General features: G+C 44.8%; 1 protein-coding gene across 1 annotated transcript in view; it reads left to right on the top strand.

Annotated features, from left to right (window-relative positions):
• The window catches only part of TUBG1 (tubulin gamma 1), a 202,102-nt gene extending 188,301 nt beyond the window's left edge, over window positions 1–13,801 (top strand). The window contains exon 11 of the mRNA XM_069634423.1: window positions 13,225–13,801. Coding sequence (XP_069490524.1) covers window positions 13,225–13,422 — 198 coding nt within the window. The 3' untranslated portion in view covers window positions 13,423–13,801. The remainder of the gene's footprint in view (window positions 1–13,224) is intronic.
• Window positions 13,802–15,860: the final 2,059 nt, after the last annotated feature.

Raw genomic sequence — 15,860 nt, 5'->3', positions numbered from 1 at the left:
AGCTCTTCAAGAGGGTCTGCTCTGGCGTCTTCTAGTGTCATTCCCGGGAGTGCGTGCCTGTTTATTCATATTGTCAACTTTGAGTTCACCCGGAACTCTCGTAAAGTGACTTTGGAGGTACTTACCTGCCTCTGGTCATTTTTCCTGGGTCCCCTTTGGACCCATAGAATTGTAGGCCAAAGATTGGAATTTTAGCTAATACCACTGATTTTATATGTAATTCGAAGTCCTGCATTACACCCCTGCCTATAAAAAACGGTGTAATGTATTTTGACCATGTTACTGTACTTTGTAGTAGCTTGGGCTTGGGTGTACCTCTCCTGGCTGTACGTGAGTTGGTTTTGTAACATGGTCCAGGTGTGATCTCGCTGATATTTCTGATTCTGGTGTTCTATGTGGGGGGCGGTTGGTGCTGGCATTTGAAGAGGTTGATGAGGGTGTGGGGTACCAATGTTCTTGCTACCATCCATCTTGCTATGTGTGCCATCTATGAACAAGGACTTGAGCAATAAAGCAGCACTTTTACTATCTGTGGTCATGGCTGTGACTGAACTAGAGTCCCATTACATCATACTACTTTTTCTTGGAGTGTGGCACTGGAAGCCCAAATGTGTTCTGACTTTTGATGGCCTTTGGCTTGTTTTTTTTTTTTTAAGTATTTAAGCACTTTCCTCCCACTAGGAACCATCTTTACTGTCTAGTAAAGTAGTATGTATAATACTATGTCCTAAAGGTGTAGTAATGACTGTCTTTTTGAAGTGGTGGCTCTGATTATGACTGTACTGTTCTGCTGATTCCAGGATCCCCATTTTTCCTAACCCCTACCCTATACGCATTACTTATCACCAAATAGTGAGCTTGCATTTTAGTTTTAGGAGTGGGGTACTTCTTAAATGACAAATACTGTTTATGCACCCACTGTTTGTAGTACTAGGTGTTCTGTTTAACCTACAGTACTTATTTTACCAGAGAGATTCTATTTATAATTGTGTATATTTTTCAGTATACCTGGTGTGGGAATTTTCTTGGGTTCACTGTGAAATAATTCTATTTCACTACCAGTTGTCTTCCCTCCATTGAGTTGAGCATGACTGCTAAGCTACATCTACTAGTGAATCTACTCTGTATCCTTTAGTAGGCTCTAGAAAACTGTCGGGTGGAGGATTCGTTGCCAATATATGCCAGCACTGCCTCTTTTAAGTGAGGTGTACCCAAAGTCCTGTGCAAATTATACATGCCACTGTAAAACATGTTCATGTTGTCTGTGCAGAAAAATACCATAATGAGGATATATGCCAGCATAGGTCCTTTTTTCAGCTAGATGTGCTCAAAGAAACTCCAAATAATACATGCTAGCATTGCCACTTTAAAACATTTTCATGCAGCTTATGCCCAAGACCATCATGGGTTTTGCCTCAACATATGCCATTGTAAAGCATCATCATGTTACTTGTTCCCAAAGACTATCAGAAGTCTTGCCTCAACAATATACGCAATTGTGAATCCTTTTTATGCTGCTTGTGCACAGATATCATTATAATGCTTGCATGAACAATATATGCGACTGTTACATTTTTTTATTTATGTATTTAATTTGAAACATACCTTACACACATTATAATATAAAAATACACCTCAAATTTCTTGCATTTATTTTGTTTATTACCGTGCTGTATAACTATACAGACAACAGTTTTTTAGCACACTATACAAAAACGTTAACTTCAACCCCCCACGTTTTCTAGCAATCCAGAAAATCACATTGCCAATTTCTTCCTCTGGCCCATTCATCCCACTCATCATTAGCTACCCTGTAACCCATCTAAAATTAGCATTGGCATCCTTATCAGAATAATGAAATAAAAAATACATGCTTCATTATTGCCATTTAAAAACAGCATCCACAATGCATTGTCATCACACTCGTTATTACCGCCGCCACACATGCAGCAATCCTCAAGGGCTCGACAGCGCTTCACAGCTCATTAGGTTTCTATTTTGGAATCCCCACAAAGCCTACAGTAACTGAGGGACCCCAGTATAGGGGATCAAACTCCAGTTATTTGCAGGGACTTGGCCGCATTTGTTTTGATCTTTAAACAGTCCCACACCAAAGAATTACCCACGAAGTTGTGGTTGTAATTAGGAGGTAGGACACATCGTAAAATGTATTCATAAACAGGAACAAAATACCTCTTTCCCGAGAGTTTGATTTTCAGTTGTTCATGGAAATTTGGTAAAATGATGGTTTTCATATGCACTCTTACTCAACCTAATTTTCTGGGAATGCCAGTGATCCACCATGGCCATAACATTTGCCAAATTACTTTGTCATTAATTGAGCCTTAGTCCTTGCAGCTTCTGCTATGAACCAGTTTAGAGAGCCACTAGGAGCGTTAATCAGTTTCCAGTGGATACTGCCACAGGACAACTGCAATCTCTCATCCCATGGGGCCAAGTCAAATTCAAGGTATATGGGCTCTACTGGAGCATGCGCCGGGAGTCTAAAAAGTTTCCTCAACATCTTGCACTTCAGTCTAATTAGCGTTGCAGTTGCAGTATTACCAAAAGCCAAAACCTCTGCACCATACAGAAGTATGGGTAAGATCCTTGCCACCTACAGTTGTTTTAGTATCCCAAGGGAATATCCTCCACCACTCCTGGCCATCTTGTACATGCCGCCCAAGACCTGGATGCATGTTCACTCAATTAACTCGAGATGACATGAGCCAGTTAGCCTCCTGTCAAGCATGACGCTGAGATATTTGTCAACTACCTCAAGTGGATCCCCCTCTAGTTGCCATTCAAAACGCTGAGCCTTGGCATGCAACGGGCTAAAAATCATGACCTTAGATTTGTTCGAGTTAATAGTCAAGGAATTGAGATCAGAATGTTCCTTTAGTTTGGACAAGGCAGCCTGCAACCCTACAGGAGTAAGGTCAAGCGGAACAATATCGTCTGCATCCCCCATCCATTGGAGCAGAATATTTCCCCAATGTAGGTGGGATAGAGGTAGGGTTGTGTAATGCCGGTCCCATGTCGGCCATGTATAAGTTGTAAAACATGGGTGCAAGTAAACATCCTGTCTGAGACCCTGGTAAGTTGAAATCCAGGAGGCTGTCCTTCCTGCCTTATTGAAGCGTATTTTAACTCTAGTTCTCTTGTGGAGTGCGATTATCATTGAGGAGCCCTGCTGGAATATTAGAACTAACAAGCTTATTCCATTCGACGAATCAAAGGCAGCGCTGTAGTCAATAAATGCTACATACACTACTCTCCGATGAATGCTCCAGGCTTGCTGAATCACTGATAACAGCACGAGACAATTGGTGAATGTACACAAACATTCTGAAAACCTTTGTGGTTGAAGGATATACGGTTTGAGTTTGCTGCCCACTCCTGCAAATCGTCCAGTAGTAGACGAGCGAAGATTTTTGATGGGGCGTCCAACATGGCCAGTAGCCGGTAATTACTAGGGTCAGTCCTATTGCCCTTCTTCCAGATAGGCACAATAATACTGTCCAGCCAGGATGGCAGGATCTGCTGTGCTTCCCCAATACAGCGAAATAGCCAGTGAAGGACGTCATCCCAATGGTTAGCGTCAGCTTTGATCAGGGAACTATAAACGCCATCGGGGCTCTGTGCTCTGGAGAATTGACTTCTCCCTATTAGCATAAGGACATCAACCGGGCCCTTGGAATACATCCACTTGTTCACACGGGTTTGTGGAGGTGTCCACCATCACTCCACTCCTCAAAGTATCCACAATGGCGCCTCTCCCCAAAGTACTGCCAATGTAATCAACCCATGCGGTTTCCGAGACCCCAACTAGATGACATGTCAGATGAGCATCTCCCTCCACGATCTTCCGGAACTGGCGATGGTCATTAGTTATAGCCCAGTTCACCAATGAGTGCCAACAGAGGCACTCCAGTTCATATCTACGGTACCTCATCCATTTATGGCAAGCATGATATGCCTCCTTTACCCGGGAGGTGTGTTCCGTAGCGGCCAGCTCCTTACATGCTAGATCTCTACGGAAAACACAAAGTTCCTTTCTATTGATGGTAGTTGGCTCATCAAACAAATGTTTGTGAGACCCAGCAGTTGTGACACGAGCCTTGGAGTTCCTTTTAATGAGGAATTTAGCAATGACCGTCTGGATCAGAACACCAAAATCCATGACGGCCTTAGTTGCACAGATTTTGGAATCATCGAGAGGAATTTCCTCGCAATCCTCTATGTATCCAAGCAGAGCCAACCACATAGGGGCCTGGAACATCAATAAATGATGGTCATTCCATGAGACATGATTCAAGGCAGTATTGACTCATAACTCCCCAACTGCTAGCTTAATCTGAGGCGGTTTGCGCCAATTTAAATTTACCAGGAGTGGGAAATGATCACTCTCCAGTCTGGAGATCACACACGTCTATTATCAGGGAATAAGAGTTAGCAGCAAAGACATAGTCCAGTATGCTGCTCGATTTTCCTCCCGTACAGGTAAATCTAGGATGGGGCAATCGGACAGCGCAGATCGTTTAACATCTTAAATCCAAAAGAATACAAGATGCTTGCCCACTCCAAGCCCCTCTTAAAACAGTGTGCGAGCGGATCCTCGTCCACCAAAGTAGTCTCAGAGGTAGCAACACAGTTAGAATTGGACAGTGCCATGGGTATCCTGGAGTTAAAGTTCCCAAAGATTATACAAGGGTAAGACCAAGCTTGCGCTGGAGGAATGAGTCCAATTTGGACACCACAGTCTCATGGAGGATCCTGTAAGGTGGATCATAAATGTTCACAGTAAAGATTTCACTAGACTCACCCCCCACCCCCAAACCTCCCAATGCAAACCAGATGCAGAGGTAATCTTGCTGACAAGCAGATTAGAAAAAGTAGTGGTGATCTCTACCATAGTAAGGGGGCTCTTAACTGCAAGCAGTAGACCACCCTTGGGGCGATGCCGGGGTCCCTTGGCTGACAACTTATGGCAAGATTCCCAACCGTAAATTACCAATTCCTCAGTGAGCCAAGTCTCCTGGATGGCCACCAGGGAATAGGCATCAATTTCCACCAGCAAACCCTCCCCTTCCAGTAAGTGACGATGCCCATGTGTGTTCTAACTCAGCAGACTCGCCATTTGATTGGGGCCACATGCTAAGGGCCCACCAATTTTGCCAGCCAAGTCTAGTGGGATTTCCCCCCTCCGTATAAACTGGAGATGCGGCTTCCTGGGTTACTCTGGGGGCAGTAGAAACTCTCTTTGGATCCAATTCTATGCAACCAGATAACCCACCACCATACCTAGTACCATAAACCATTTCCACCAACTCACTCATAGCTATACGTCCAAAATGGCCTTCATGTTCCAACACGTAGGACAAAATACTATCTGTGTGGAAGAAGACAATTGAAGTGGGTTTGGTTACTTGTTGGCAAATAACCACAGTCTTTATATCGTTACTTAGTATGTGTCGTAGTGGAACATTGGCATGAAATAGGTCCAGTATGTGGGCATGAGTCAAAACTAGGGAATCCTGACCACAAAAAAAAAAATCTGGGCCCTGTGGAGGGAGCTATCCTTATTCCCCCCCCCCCCCCCCCTCGTGTGACTACAGATATTGGTGAATGACGAGCCTAAGGGCTGTGGCCTTTGGTGTGCGGCAGCTCACCTCCCGCTAACACATCCTGAGGAACAATAGGAGCCTAGCTAGACTGCAGGTCAGTCTGCGCAAAAGCATGGGATCTGAGCGGAGGAGTTGCAGAAGAACTGACAGATGTAGGTCCAAGGTTAATAGCAATAGTCGAGTTAGCTTGCTCAATTGGCTCAACTGGTCCAGGATAGCGAGCGTTCTTTATTTATTTTTGTGTGTGTTGAGCGCACTGTTAATGGTTTTAGAATGGGCTTTTTAGGAGCACCCACTCTTGTACTCAAAGATTGAGTACGTGAGCATCAGATATTGCCAGCCTCGTCTCAATTAAACATTGAGATTCCTGGAAATTCACCATTGAATACTGCACCATTTGAAGGCCATAAGACCCCCTCCGTAGCGTTTGTGCTGCATGCCCCGGTTAATTTGGTGTGGCTAGGTTGGCCAAACTGACGGGGGTAGAGAGGTGCAGCTTGATTGAACAATGTTTTTTTTCTGACCAGGCCTGTTCGGCTCAGGCGTTTTGTTTTTTTCGCCAGTGCTTTGTACATTTCTTGTCCCGTCTTAATTTTCTGTTGTCCTGTCTTTTCGGAAGCGCTCTGATGCCCGCGGGCTTTAGCGCTATACAAATAAATAAATAAAAATAAAAATAAATCGGGGCATGTCTAGTAGTTTAACGTGAGGTGGTGCGATGGCCAGGTGCAATAAGGCGATCCACAAGGATATCGGCCAAAGCTCACACTCCACCAGACTGGATCGTAGATAGGTTAGGATTATTAGGATGCAACTGATCCGAAGTGGAAATAGCCAGTGGTGGAAGAGTAGAGGGGATGGTAGAAATATGTTCCACTAGGGCAAGCGACTGCTCGTCAATAAGGCCATATAAAATAGCCACAGACGTCTTAGTCAATGATAGTTCTTGGCTTTTTTGCTCCATATTCTCCATCGGCGCTTCACTTTTATCAACAAGCACCTGCAGCAATGTCTCCAGAATACTGAACATGGCTGCAGGCGACCCACTTTCCTTTGATTCAGCAAAAATGCTAGGGGGATGGGAGGGTTTGAAAGGCCATTGACAGACACCACTGTAACTGGGTGAGCATCGAGCACGTCGGACATTAGGCCGGGCTGCAGGAAGCCGGGCTACGTAGAGATACCATTTACATGGTGTCTAGTCAAATGGTCGACAGACAAAGGGTCGACAGTCAAAAGGTCGACACAATTTGGTCGACAGGTCAAATGATCGAATTTTTTTTTTAGTTATATATTTTGTTTAGGTTTTCGTTTAGGGAAAAAAGTGGTTTTAAGCAAAAAAAAAGGAGGTTGGGCGAGGGGGACCCCCCCAAAAATTCCATCATTTGACCTGTCGACCATTTAGATTCGATCATTTGACCTACAACCCATTTACGCCAGGAGGCTTGTAAGATTCTTTGGTGGGTGGATGAAGAGCCAAAGGAGACGGGGGGACGGGGGAAATGGCAATGGCAAGACATGCTCCGGCACCCCACCTTCAGCACCATCAGTGTCATCCGACAGTACCAACCTCCCGGGTTTCATCCGATCTTTACATTTAATCAAAAATCATATGACATTCATGCAATTAAAACCAGCAAACATGACTGTACATATTTCACATTGCTGAGGGTTAGTCACAGAGAAGGAAGAGTGATAGAGATGTATAGTGAGTGAGTGGTGGAGTGATTGCACATGCTACATTTGCTACAGCTGGAGAACTGCCAATGCTTCTTTAGCATGAGATCTTGCATAACATTTGTAAAGCGCAATCCCTTAGACTTATGCCTGCATTTGTTAGAGATGCTTTTCATATTGTTGTGGTTCCTTTTGACGAGGTACATAGCTGTCAAGTAGCCCCATATCATGTATGTCACTTTCAAACAGTCCTAGCCTTACACATTGCATGCTGGGACTTGTATTATTAAAGGATTGTTACTTAAACACAGGCGACCCTGTGAGATTTCTCATGTTTATGATAGTTAACGAACCATGGTCATCGGTTATTCATCTGTGCTTAGCCACATATGACCAGAGCTTGTGTGTGATGGGGTACCATCCTTTTCATAAGGAAAAAGAAAAAACACATGGATTGGCAACTTCGGTATTAGGGCTTTATTTGGAAAAAATGGGCACTCTTTTTACTCCCCAAATATTTTAGTGAACTAAACTGTAGTGGAAAAAACAAAAGAAAAGCGAATGTAAGAAAATTAAAGAGGAAATGGAGAAAGTATGCCTTTTGAAGGGTAGACTACTACTTTTTATTCAGGGACATGTTTTTCAGGGGTTAAACACATCATTTGCATAGTGAGTGTTTTTCTACCACTGCCCATGTTTAGTATTAGAAACCCAGTTTACAGACCTTCCCCCTCCGTAACTGCTGATTCCATATGCATGCAACATTGTACTTTGCCGAAACCATACCCTTGCCCAGAATAATTTGTCTTGGGGTTACCCCCTCTGGCCCGTGCCGCCACATGTGGGCAGGTTGCCGGCTGACCGAGGCTAGAGTTGCTGTAATTTCTCGAAAGAAATGATCCATGCCCTTGGTTGATATATGATATGGCATTTGTAACGCGCCTATACACAAGTGTTTCAAGGCACGACGAGGCAGAGGGGGGAACAAGGGGAAGACAGACAACGATCCTACTAGGCCAGGAGTCATTCAGATCGCACAAGTTCAGGGCAAGGTGGGTGCCGTCTTTGTGAAAAAGGTCCGGATCACCCAGTGTAATGGCTGGGTGCTTTATGAAGCCCAGTCCTCTTGCTGTGCAGAATTTCTCTAGCCCCCTGTTGATTTTTCGTCTGGAAATGTCTACAGATTTATAACAGTTGGCCCCCTGCCATTTCTTCCTAGGTAGGATGGCTGAAAAGTGTATTTCTGTTCCTCTCCAATTGTGTGCGATGCCTGCAAGGGAGGCAAACATGTCCTCGAGTAACTGCCTCCTCCCCACTGATACTAGGTCATTGCCACCTAAGTGTATGATCAGAAATTCTGGCGGGTCCCTGTATGTGATCAGCTCTGCTAATGTTTCATGGATTTCCGCCCACCGCAGGCCTCTGTAGCCCCACCATGATAAAATGGTGTTCGTGAACGGTGGCCTTTCTTTGGTCTCCTCTGCCCATCACCCCGTCCTGAAGATGAAAGAGTGGCCGACTATCCATGCTGACTGGAGCGTGGTTCTCCCTATGCCTGGTGGCTCTGTATGGGGGGGGAAGAAAGGATGGTGAGGGTGGCAGGCTAGATTAATTGCGGTCTGATGGATCTTTTGTAACAATCTGATTGCCAGCCCCCTATGCTTTTCAGTTGTTGTGGGGCTAGCCCTCCCTGCCATGCTGAGGTGGCAGCACCTATTCTGAAGGAATGGGTGCCAAAACCCCTGGGGTCCCACCCAGCATTGTTGATTGCTTTCATCAGCACTCCTTTAAATTGGTACCGGCTTAGTGCCGAGGCATCCTTATGGATCAAGAACCTCCCCCCAACCTTGGGTCTTTGCGCATTGTAAAGGTTGGTGATACATACCGGGCAGTTTACTGCCTCATCGATACAACAAATGTTGATGGTTCTTTTTGCCCCGGTTTTTGATTGTTGTATTTCTATGCTGATGCTCTCCTGTCTGACCCTGACTTGCATGACGCCCAGCCCGTTGCTGGCCTTGGTGCTGGAAGCAATGAGTTCACTCATACGGAAGGCCCCGAAGTATGCCAGGAAAAAGGCTGTTCTGAACATTAAGATCTCATAGGGATGCCAATATATGGCTTCCAGCTGGTTTGTAATTTGTACCAATTTGCAGAAATCTAGGGGGTGGCGTGTATCTACCTGTGGGCCCTCTAATCTACCCCAACCTTTAAATGCATAGGTGATGAGGGGGCTTTGGGTGGGGTCTGAATCTCCCCGAATTTTAGAAAAATATGACACTGCGACTAAATGTCTTTTATCCCAGTCCCTCTTGAAGCCTTGTTCATATGCCCATTTTAAAAATGTTTCCATGTCTTTCATGGTTATTAACTCTACGTGTTTTATGCCTGTGGCTTTAAAAACTGTTTGTAAGCACTTACTGTACTGTGCAGCGGTGATGCCTGCCAGTGCTTTCCCTGCCATTTCCGTGAGGAAACCTAGGGAGGGGTTGGCACCCGACTTTGAGGTGCCTGGTTCTTGTTGGACATCCCGGCCTAGGCTCTCTGGCACTGGCGTTGATGCCGTCATATTATTGGTGCCTGATTCATGTTGTGCATCACGGCCTGAGCTCTCTGGCGCTGGCGTAAAGAAGCAAAGGTTTAGAAGGCACTGAGTCAACAGTGCACCTCCTGTGTGTTTGGGGCCCCGTTCAGGGTCCACAAACTAATTGTGTTTTCTCAGAGCAGCCGCTCTGTATTTATAATACCCAGGGAAGCCCTGGGTCTTTGATATGTATAGTAGTGGGGGCTGTTACGTGTCAGCCCCTTGCCGGATAGCCGACTGTATGGCCCCCCGAGGGGGGACAGGTCTGTGAACCTGATCCCTGCCTGCCTGTTTGTTTCCTTAGGTGCTTAGCCCTAGATGCATGAAGGAAGGGTGAGGTGATTGCTCACACCTCGCCCTTCCTCAGCATTGTGCTCGACAGACTGCGTGTCTCTTCGACTAGGGGTGGGGGGAGAGGAGCAGAGGAGGGGGAGAGGTTGTGCTGCCCCTCTCCAAGCCTGCTGATGGTAACAGCAGTTACCCTGCCTCGCTTTGTGAGGCACTTCAGCATTGCCCAAGTTCATTCATCCTTCACCCAGTCTTAACCGGGCAAAGGGTGCTGCGATTCAGCAGTGGCAGAGTTACTTGATGCAGCTTTTGGTGGCACGTGGAACGAGGTTAATAAGGCGGCACCTCTATTGAGAATGATACCTAGTTGGTGGCAGCTGTAGATTTTTTTTTCATTGATGGTGCGTTAATGTTCCCCCTGAATTAACATGAGAAGCCGAGTGCAAGGGAGGGAGCCTGAACCAGCATCGGAGGGTTCGAGGTGGGTTTTTCCACGTGATGAATTTGTTTAAATAATGGGTGAAAATTATGCACTCTATAGTGCAACTTTAGAAAACCTGGTGAAAAAAAAGCCATACTACTTAAAATTGATTCTGTGAAAAAATCCTATTGGTGGATGACGTGTCAAAAAGTTCACAAAGGGCATTCGGCAGTTACGGCAGCATTGCCTATCTAAAGCTCCTGTTCATGAGGCCTCAAGCTGTGGCCTATGCTTGCATTGACCTATGAAAGACATTTCCACAGAGCCAGTGACCAGATATATGCCTGCATTGCCACTGAGACCCTTTCATGATGGCACCCAACATATATGCCAGCACTGCCACTGTGAAGCACATGTTCATGGTGCCAAATGTCTGAACTATGCCAGCATTTCCTTTAAAACATGTTTTCATGTTGCCTGTGATGAAATGCATGCCAGTATTGCCACTGTAAAATACTTTCATGAGTGTCCTGTTCATATTTGCTAGCACTGCAAATGTAAACCACATGTTCATTTCAACTGTGTCTATGAAGTATTGCAGCACTGGGCTGAAACACTTTACAGTACCTGTGCCCAAACATATGCCAGTATTACCGCTGTAAAACACTCATGATGATTTCCAGAATATATGTCAGATTGCCTCTGTAAATCCCATTCAAAGACCAGGCTCTCACAATTCATGGTGCCTGTGCCACACACTCCAACAGTCAATCACACATTCTTTCAAGCTTGTGCGTGCATACACAGTCATTAAAAACAAAAAAAAACAAAAAACTCTTCAATGTAGTGTTGCCGGACTCCTTGCTCCCTCCAGTCTAAAGCTCCAGTTAGTCCACACCAGTAATGCAGATGGTGGAGGCTGCAACATAGGTTTAAAAAAAAATAAAGTATACTATGCAGGCAGCATTAACACGTTTCCACTAACGTGGTGTAAAAGTGAGGAGTAAAAGTGATTTTGCCCATGTTTAACTCCACACTTTTCCAACACTTAGTGGAAAGGAGGAAAATTTCACGTAGAGGACATTTTACACAACAGTGCAAAAGGTGCCAGTCCCCTCTAGTGCAATTAACATTGGAATGAAAATGACCCATTAGAATTTCAAGAATGCAACATATTACAAGCCTCTATTTTGCATCACTTTAAGGGTACCTTATAGTAATTATTTAGCATAAACATCCAGCTTGCTGTTTTGGGTATTAAAAAGAGAAAATGAATATTCAGAGCTCTCCAGTGTCTAATGGCCATGAGTCAGGTCATCCAATAACGTTTCTTTACGCTTCTGATTCTGGGACTTTTCGTTTTTTCTTTTCCATTTAAAATTGAGGAAAACTAAAAGACCCAGAACTAAAAAGAAGGGATTGTGTGGCCTTCTCACAAATAGCCAAGGGAAACTTCTATATTCTTTAAAAAAAAATAAAAAAAACTTGTGTGTAATAATAGCGGGCTTCATGCATACACTAAGCTTTACAAAAGGCATTTTACTTTTTGACTCACTTTTTCTAAATAAAAGAAGGCACATATTTGCTGAGTTACTGGAGCTCTCATGCAGCCTTTGAAATAGTCATGGGGCATTTCCATCTGACTCGCATGGTAACTAGGTAATTGCCAGGCCCTTATTAAGTGCGACAGCAAGTCTCCTGGATATTGTAGATCCTGCCTGTCCATAAGAAAGCTCTAAAGGCAGAGAGGACAATGACCCGAGGGGGTGGGCAGGGTGGGTGGGGATTGTGGAGGGTGGAGGAGGACTGTGCACCTGGAGAGCTGCTACTGGAGGGGTGAGGGGAGAGTAGTCCTTTCATGTTGTTGGTCGTCCTGGTTTTTCGGCTTAAACAGCTGGTCACCCTGGTGTAGTTTGCCATAATCGCTCCATCCCTGATGAAGTTAAAATAAAATGCTGGTAATGTATGCATTAGAGATGGGCGAGCCTAGTTCCAAAGGGGGCTCCAGCCCAACCCTCCTCTCGGGCCGGTACCCCTTGATGCCATGGGCCCCACCATGGCTGCCCGATGCAAACAATGTTTTTTTTTAAATTTTATTTTATTTTTTTTTATTTTATTTTATACTTGTACATAATCAAAAAGAGAAATGGTTTTTACATAAATACAGCATTTCTTTACGTTTTGCCTGCGCCGCATGGGCAAAATGGAAAAAAATGCCCATATATGAAAAAAAAATAAACGCGCCCCTGAGGGTGGCTCGCCGGGGCTGTTTATTTTTTTCCACTTTTTCTGGGGGAGCCAGGGATTTCATGTGCTCGGCCCATGGTGTGCTCCCAGAGCCAGGCCTGACCCCAGGCTCGGCCCTAACCATGAAATCCCCGTCTCCCACTGCTCTAGTATGCGTATTCCTCAGGTTAGGGTTGCCTCTAGTAGTACGGATGACAGGGCATTTTCAAGTTTACAAATTGGTTTTTTGATTGAATGATTTTTTTTTCTTTGGTTGCAGGGGCGGGTACTAGTGGACAGAGGGAAGTGGGAGGGCGGAGTCCCGGTTGCTTTGACCTGTATGTGTCACCGGAGTGTAGTGAGGGCTTCTGCGCATGCACTGACTCCTGCCCCCTTTCTTGCAGTTGTTTGAGCGGACATGCCGACAGTACGACAAGCTGAGGAAGCGAGAGGCCTTCTTGGAGCAGTTCCGGAAGGAGGACATCTTCAAGGAGAACTTCAATGAGTTGGACGACTCGCGGGAAGTGGTGCAGCAGCTTATCGACGAATACCACGCAGCGACACGCCCCGAATACATCTCATGGGGCTCGAAGGATAAGTGAGAAGTCTTAATGGGTGCAGAGCTTTACTACCCTTTCACAGTGACAATCTCTATATAAACTGAAGGGCGCCGCTCCTCCAGTGGATATGTATGACGTATTTGAGTGGTTTGTGCGCGTTTATAAATATATTAAATCCAACCAAGGTTTTTATGCAAGAAGAATTTTGGAACTTGTAGATGCACGAGTTGTACTCCTGTAATTAGTTGTACGAGAAGATATTCCAGATTTAATGAACATTGATGTTCGCATTTTACGTTAGCAGAACGATGTCTCTCCTGCCTGGCATGGCATTCTGCTTATCCAGTCATAAAAGGTCAAGAACACTATTTGAATGAATATATTGTAAAAAATTAAATCTTATTTTTTTGGAATTCCTTTATTTCATGGCTGGGTCTTGTGATTGTAAGTGCCACTTGGCTAATCTGACTGCTGTGAAACAGTGACTCTTCATCTGGTGAATGATGAAACTCGCCGAGTGAAACTGAAATGCTGCTCCTGTCTGCAGCAAGAAGTGCAGGGCTCTGGCTGCCGAGACGGGATGCATCTGCTGGATTGTGCGGCCTTGCTCTCCAGGCAGACTTCCTCTTCAAGCAAGTAAGAGGGCTGCTTTGTGAAACGGTCTGCCCCAGGCACTCCGAAATTCAGGGACCCGTTTCCGTTGCCCTGGTAAAACCTGGTCAACAGTTAATGTTTATATAGCAATACGTGTTGCACAGAAACCGCTACAAATCCAATTCTACTATTTCTTTGGAGATGTGGTGTAGGGGTGGGTTGCATGGTTTACGCAATTTTCATGGCATTTTTTATGGGAGATAATGGCCCTCCACCTGCATCTAGTCAATTCATCTAAACCCATTCCATCTAATACCATTCCATCGACATTTTTCCATCTAAAATATTTCCATTTAATGCATGTTTTTGCGTTGGGTAAAGGTTTAATTTTTGTTCAGGTGTATTTTAAAGGGTAAAAAAACGGGGGGGGGAAACAAAAAAGAAAAAAAAATGCATTAGATGGACATTTTTTAGATGGAAACATTTCGATGTAATGGTATTAGATGTAATGGTTTTAGATGAAATGACCATAAACCCCCTCCACCCCCACTAGCAAAAAAAACACGTGTACATGTTCTCTACCCCCTCCCCACACCACCAAAAAAATGCAGCACCAAATGCGGTGGAACTGCTGCAACAAGATGGCCAGGTATTGTAGTGGCGAAATTGGTTACCATGGACCATACTTATGCAATTTTGGGCAAATTAACATATTTCCCTGACCTTGGAGTTGTAAATGTGTAATGTAAAATTGTTATAAAACCACGCTTGAGTGTTTCTAACACAGTGCTTGCTGCTTTCATAGTGCAGGCTTTGGTGCACTATCGCTGTGCTGTCCCATTGCAGCCCTTGTTCTCAGCACTGCCCGCAGAATCTTCTGGTCTAAGCTGGACCCACGTATACTACTACGTTATGCAAAGGGCCTCCCACTTTGCTGCTCTTGGAGGGCCACTGTACTAAATACCATTTTATTTTAGTTTGTTGGACCAACTTTATGCATTACACGACATAGCCCTATCTTTTTCATTAATGCGGTAAAAGGTATCATAGCCTAGAAGCTTTTAGTTAGTTGACGGACACCTCTGGGCCACTTCATTGCTTTACGGAAAATAATGTGTTTTACAAAATAATGCAATCCACTCAACTGTTCACTTGCTGCTGCCCACTGCTGCCTGCTTGCATGTTTCCCCAATGTGTTTTAGGGCGGAACCACACTCTTCCCGCTGCTATCAACACCAGCATGTTCCAGGGTGTCTTGGGACATCACACAATCGCCCATCCAGAGTGCACCACTACCAGGATGTTAACAGGGCCACAGCAGAAGAATGCCCAAAGGTCCATCGGGGCCTCTTTTCTGAATCCTTCCCACACTAACCTCCAAATTCTACATTTCAACACAAATTTCGCATACCAACTAAGCTACTCACACATGGCAAATGACTTAATAAATCTCTTCCAATCAACATAAAAATAAATCGTAACACCACTCTGACCACTTCTATATTGCATTCCTGACCAACTCGTACTCGCCTTATGCGCACAGGCGTCTTGCACTCCAGACATGTGCATGTAAAGTACTCTCGACACAGAAAACCTCGAAAAAGAACTGTACGCACAGCTCTGGGTACTTCATTTGCACACAACCAAGCTATTTTGCATGTTCCCTCACCCTGCTAACCTAGCCTGCTTGCCTCAAGATCTGCCAGAGTGCCTAAAGACGATGCAAATGGCAGAAGAGCATCGTAGAACTGCCAGTAACTTAACAGTAGGGCCCTATTGCCAATCATAGATGGACCTCCACAAATCTAGAAAAATGCGGTGTTGCAAGTACAATTATTTCTGAATGGTGCCATCATCTTGAACCCCTAGAACAATCTGTGTGTGTA

Source organism: Ambystoma mexicanum, chromosome 13, assembly GCF_040938575.1.
Source record: "Ambystoma mexicanum isolate Mex_15411 chromosome 13, UKY_AmexF1_1, whole genome shotgun sequence".
NCBI classification, from domain to species: Eukaryota; Metazoa; Chordata; class Amphibia; order Caudata; family Ambystomatidae; genus Ambystoma; species Ambystoma mexicanum.
The sequence above is the reverse complement of the archived record's forward strand: the minus strand, read 5'-3'. Positions and strand labels throughout refer to the sequence as shown.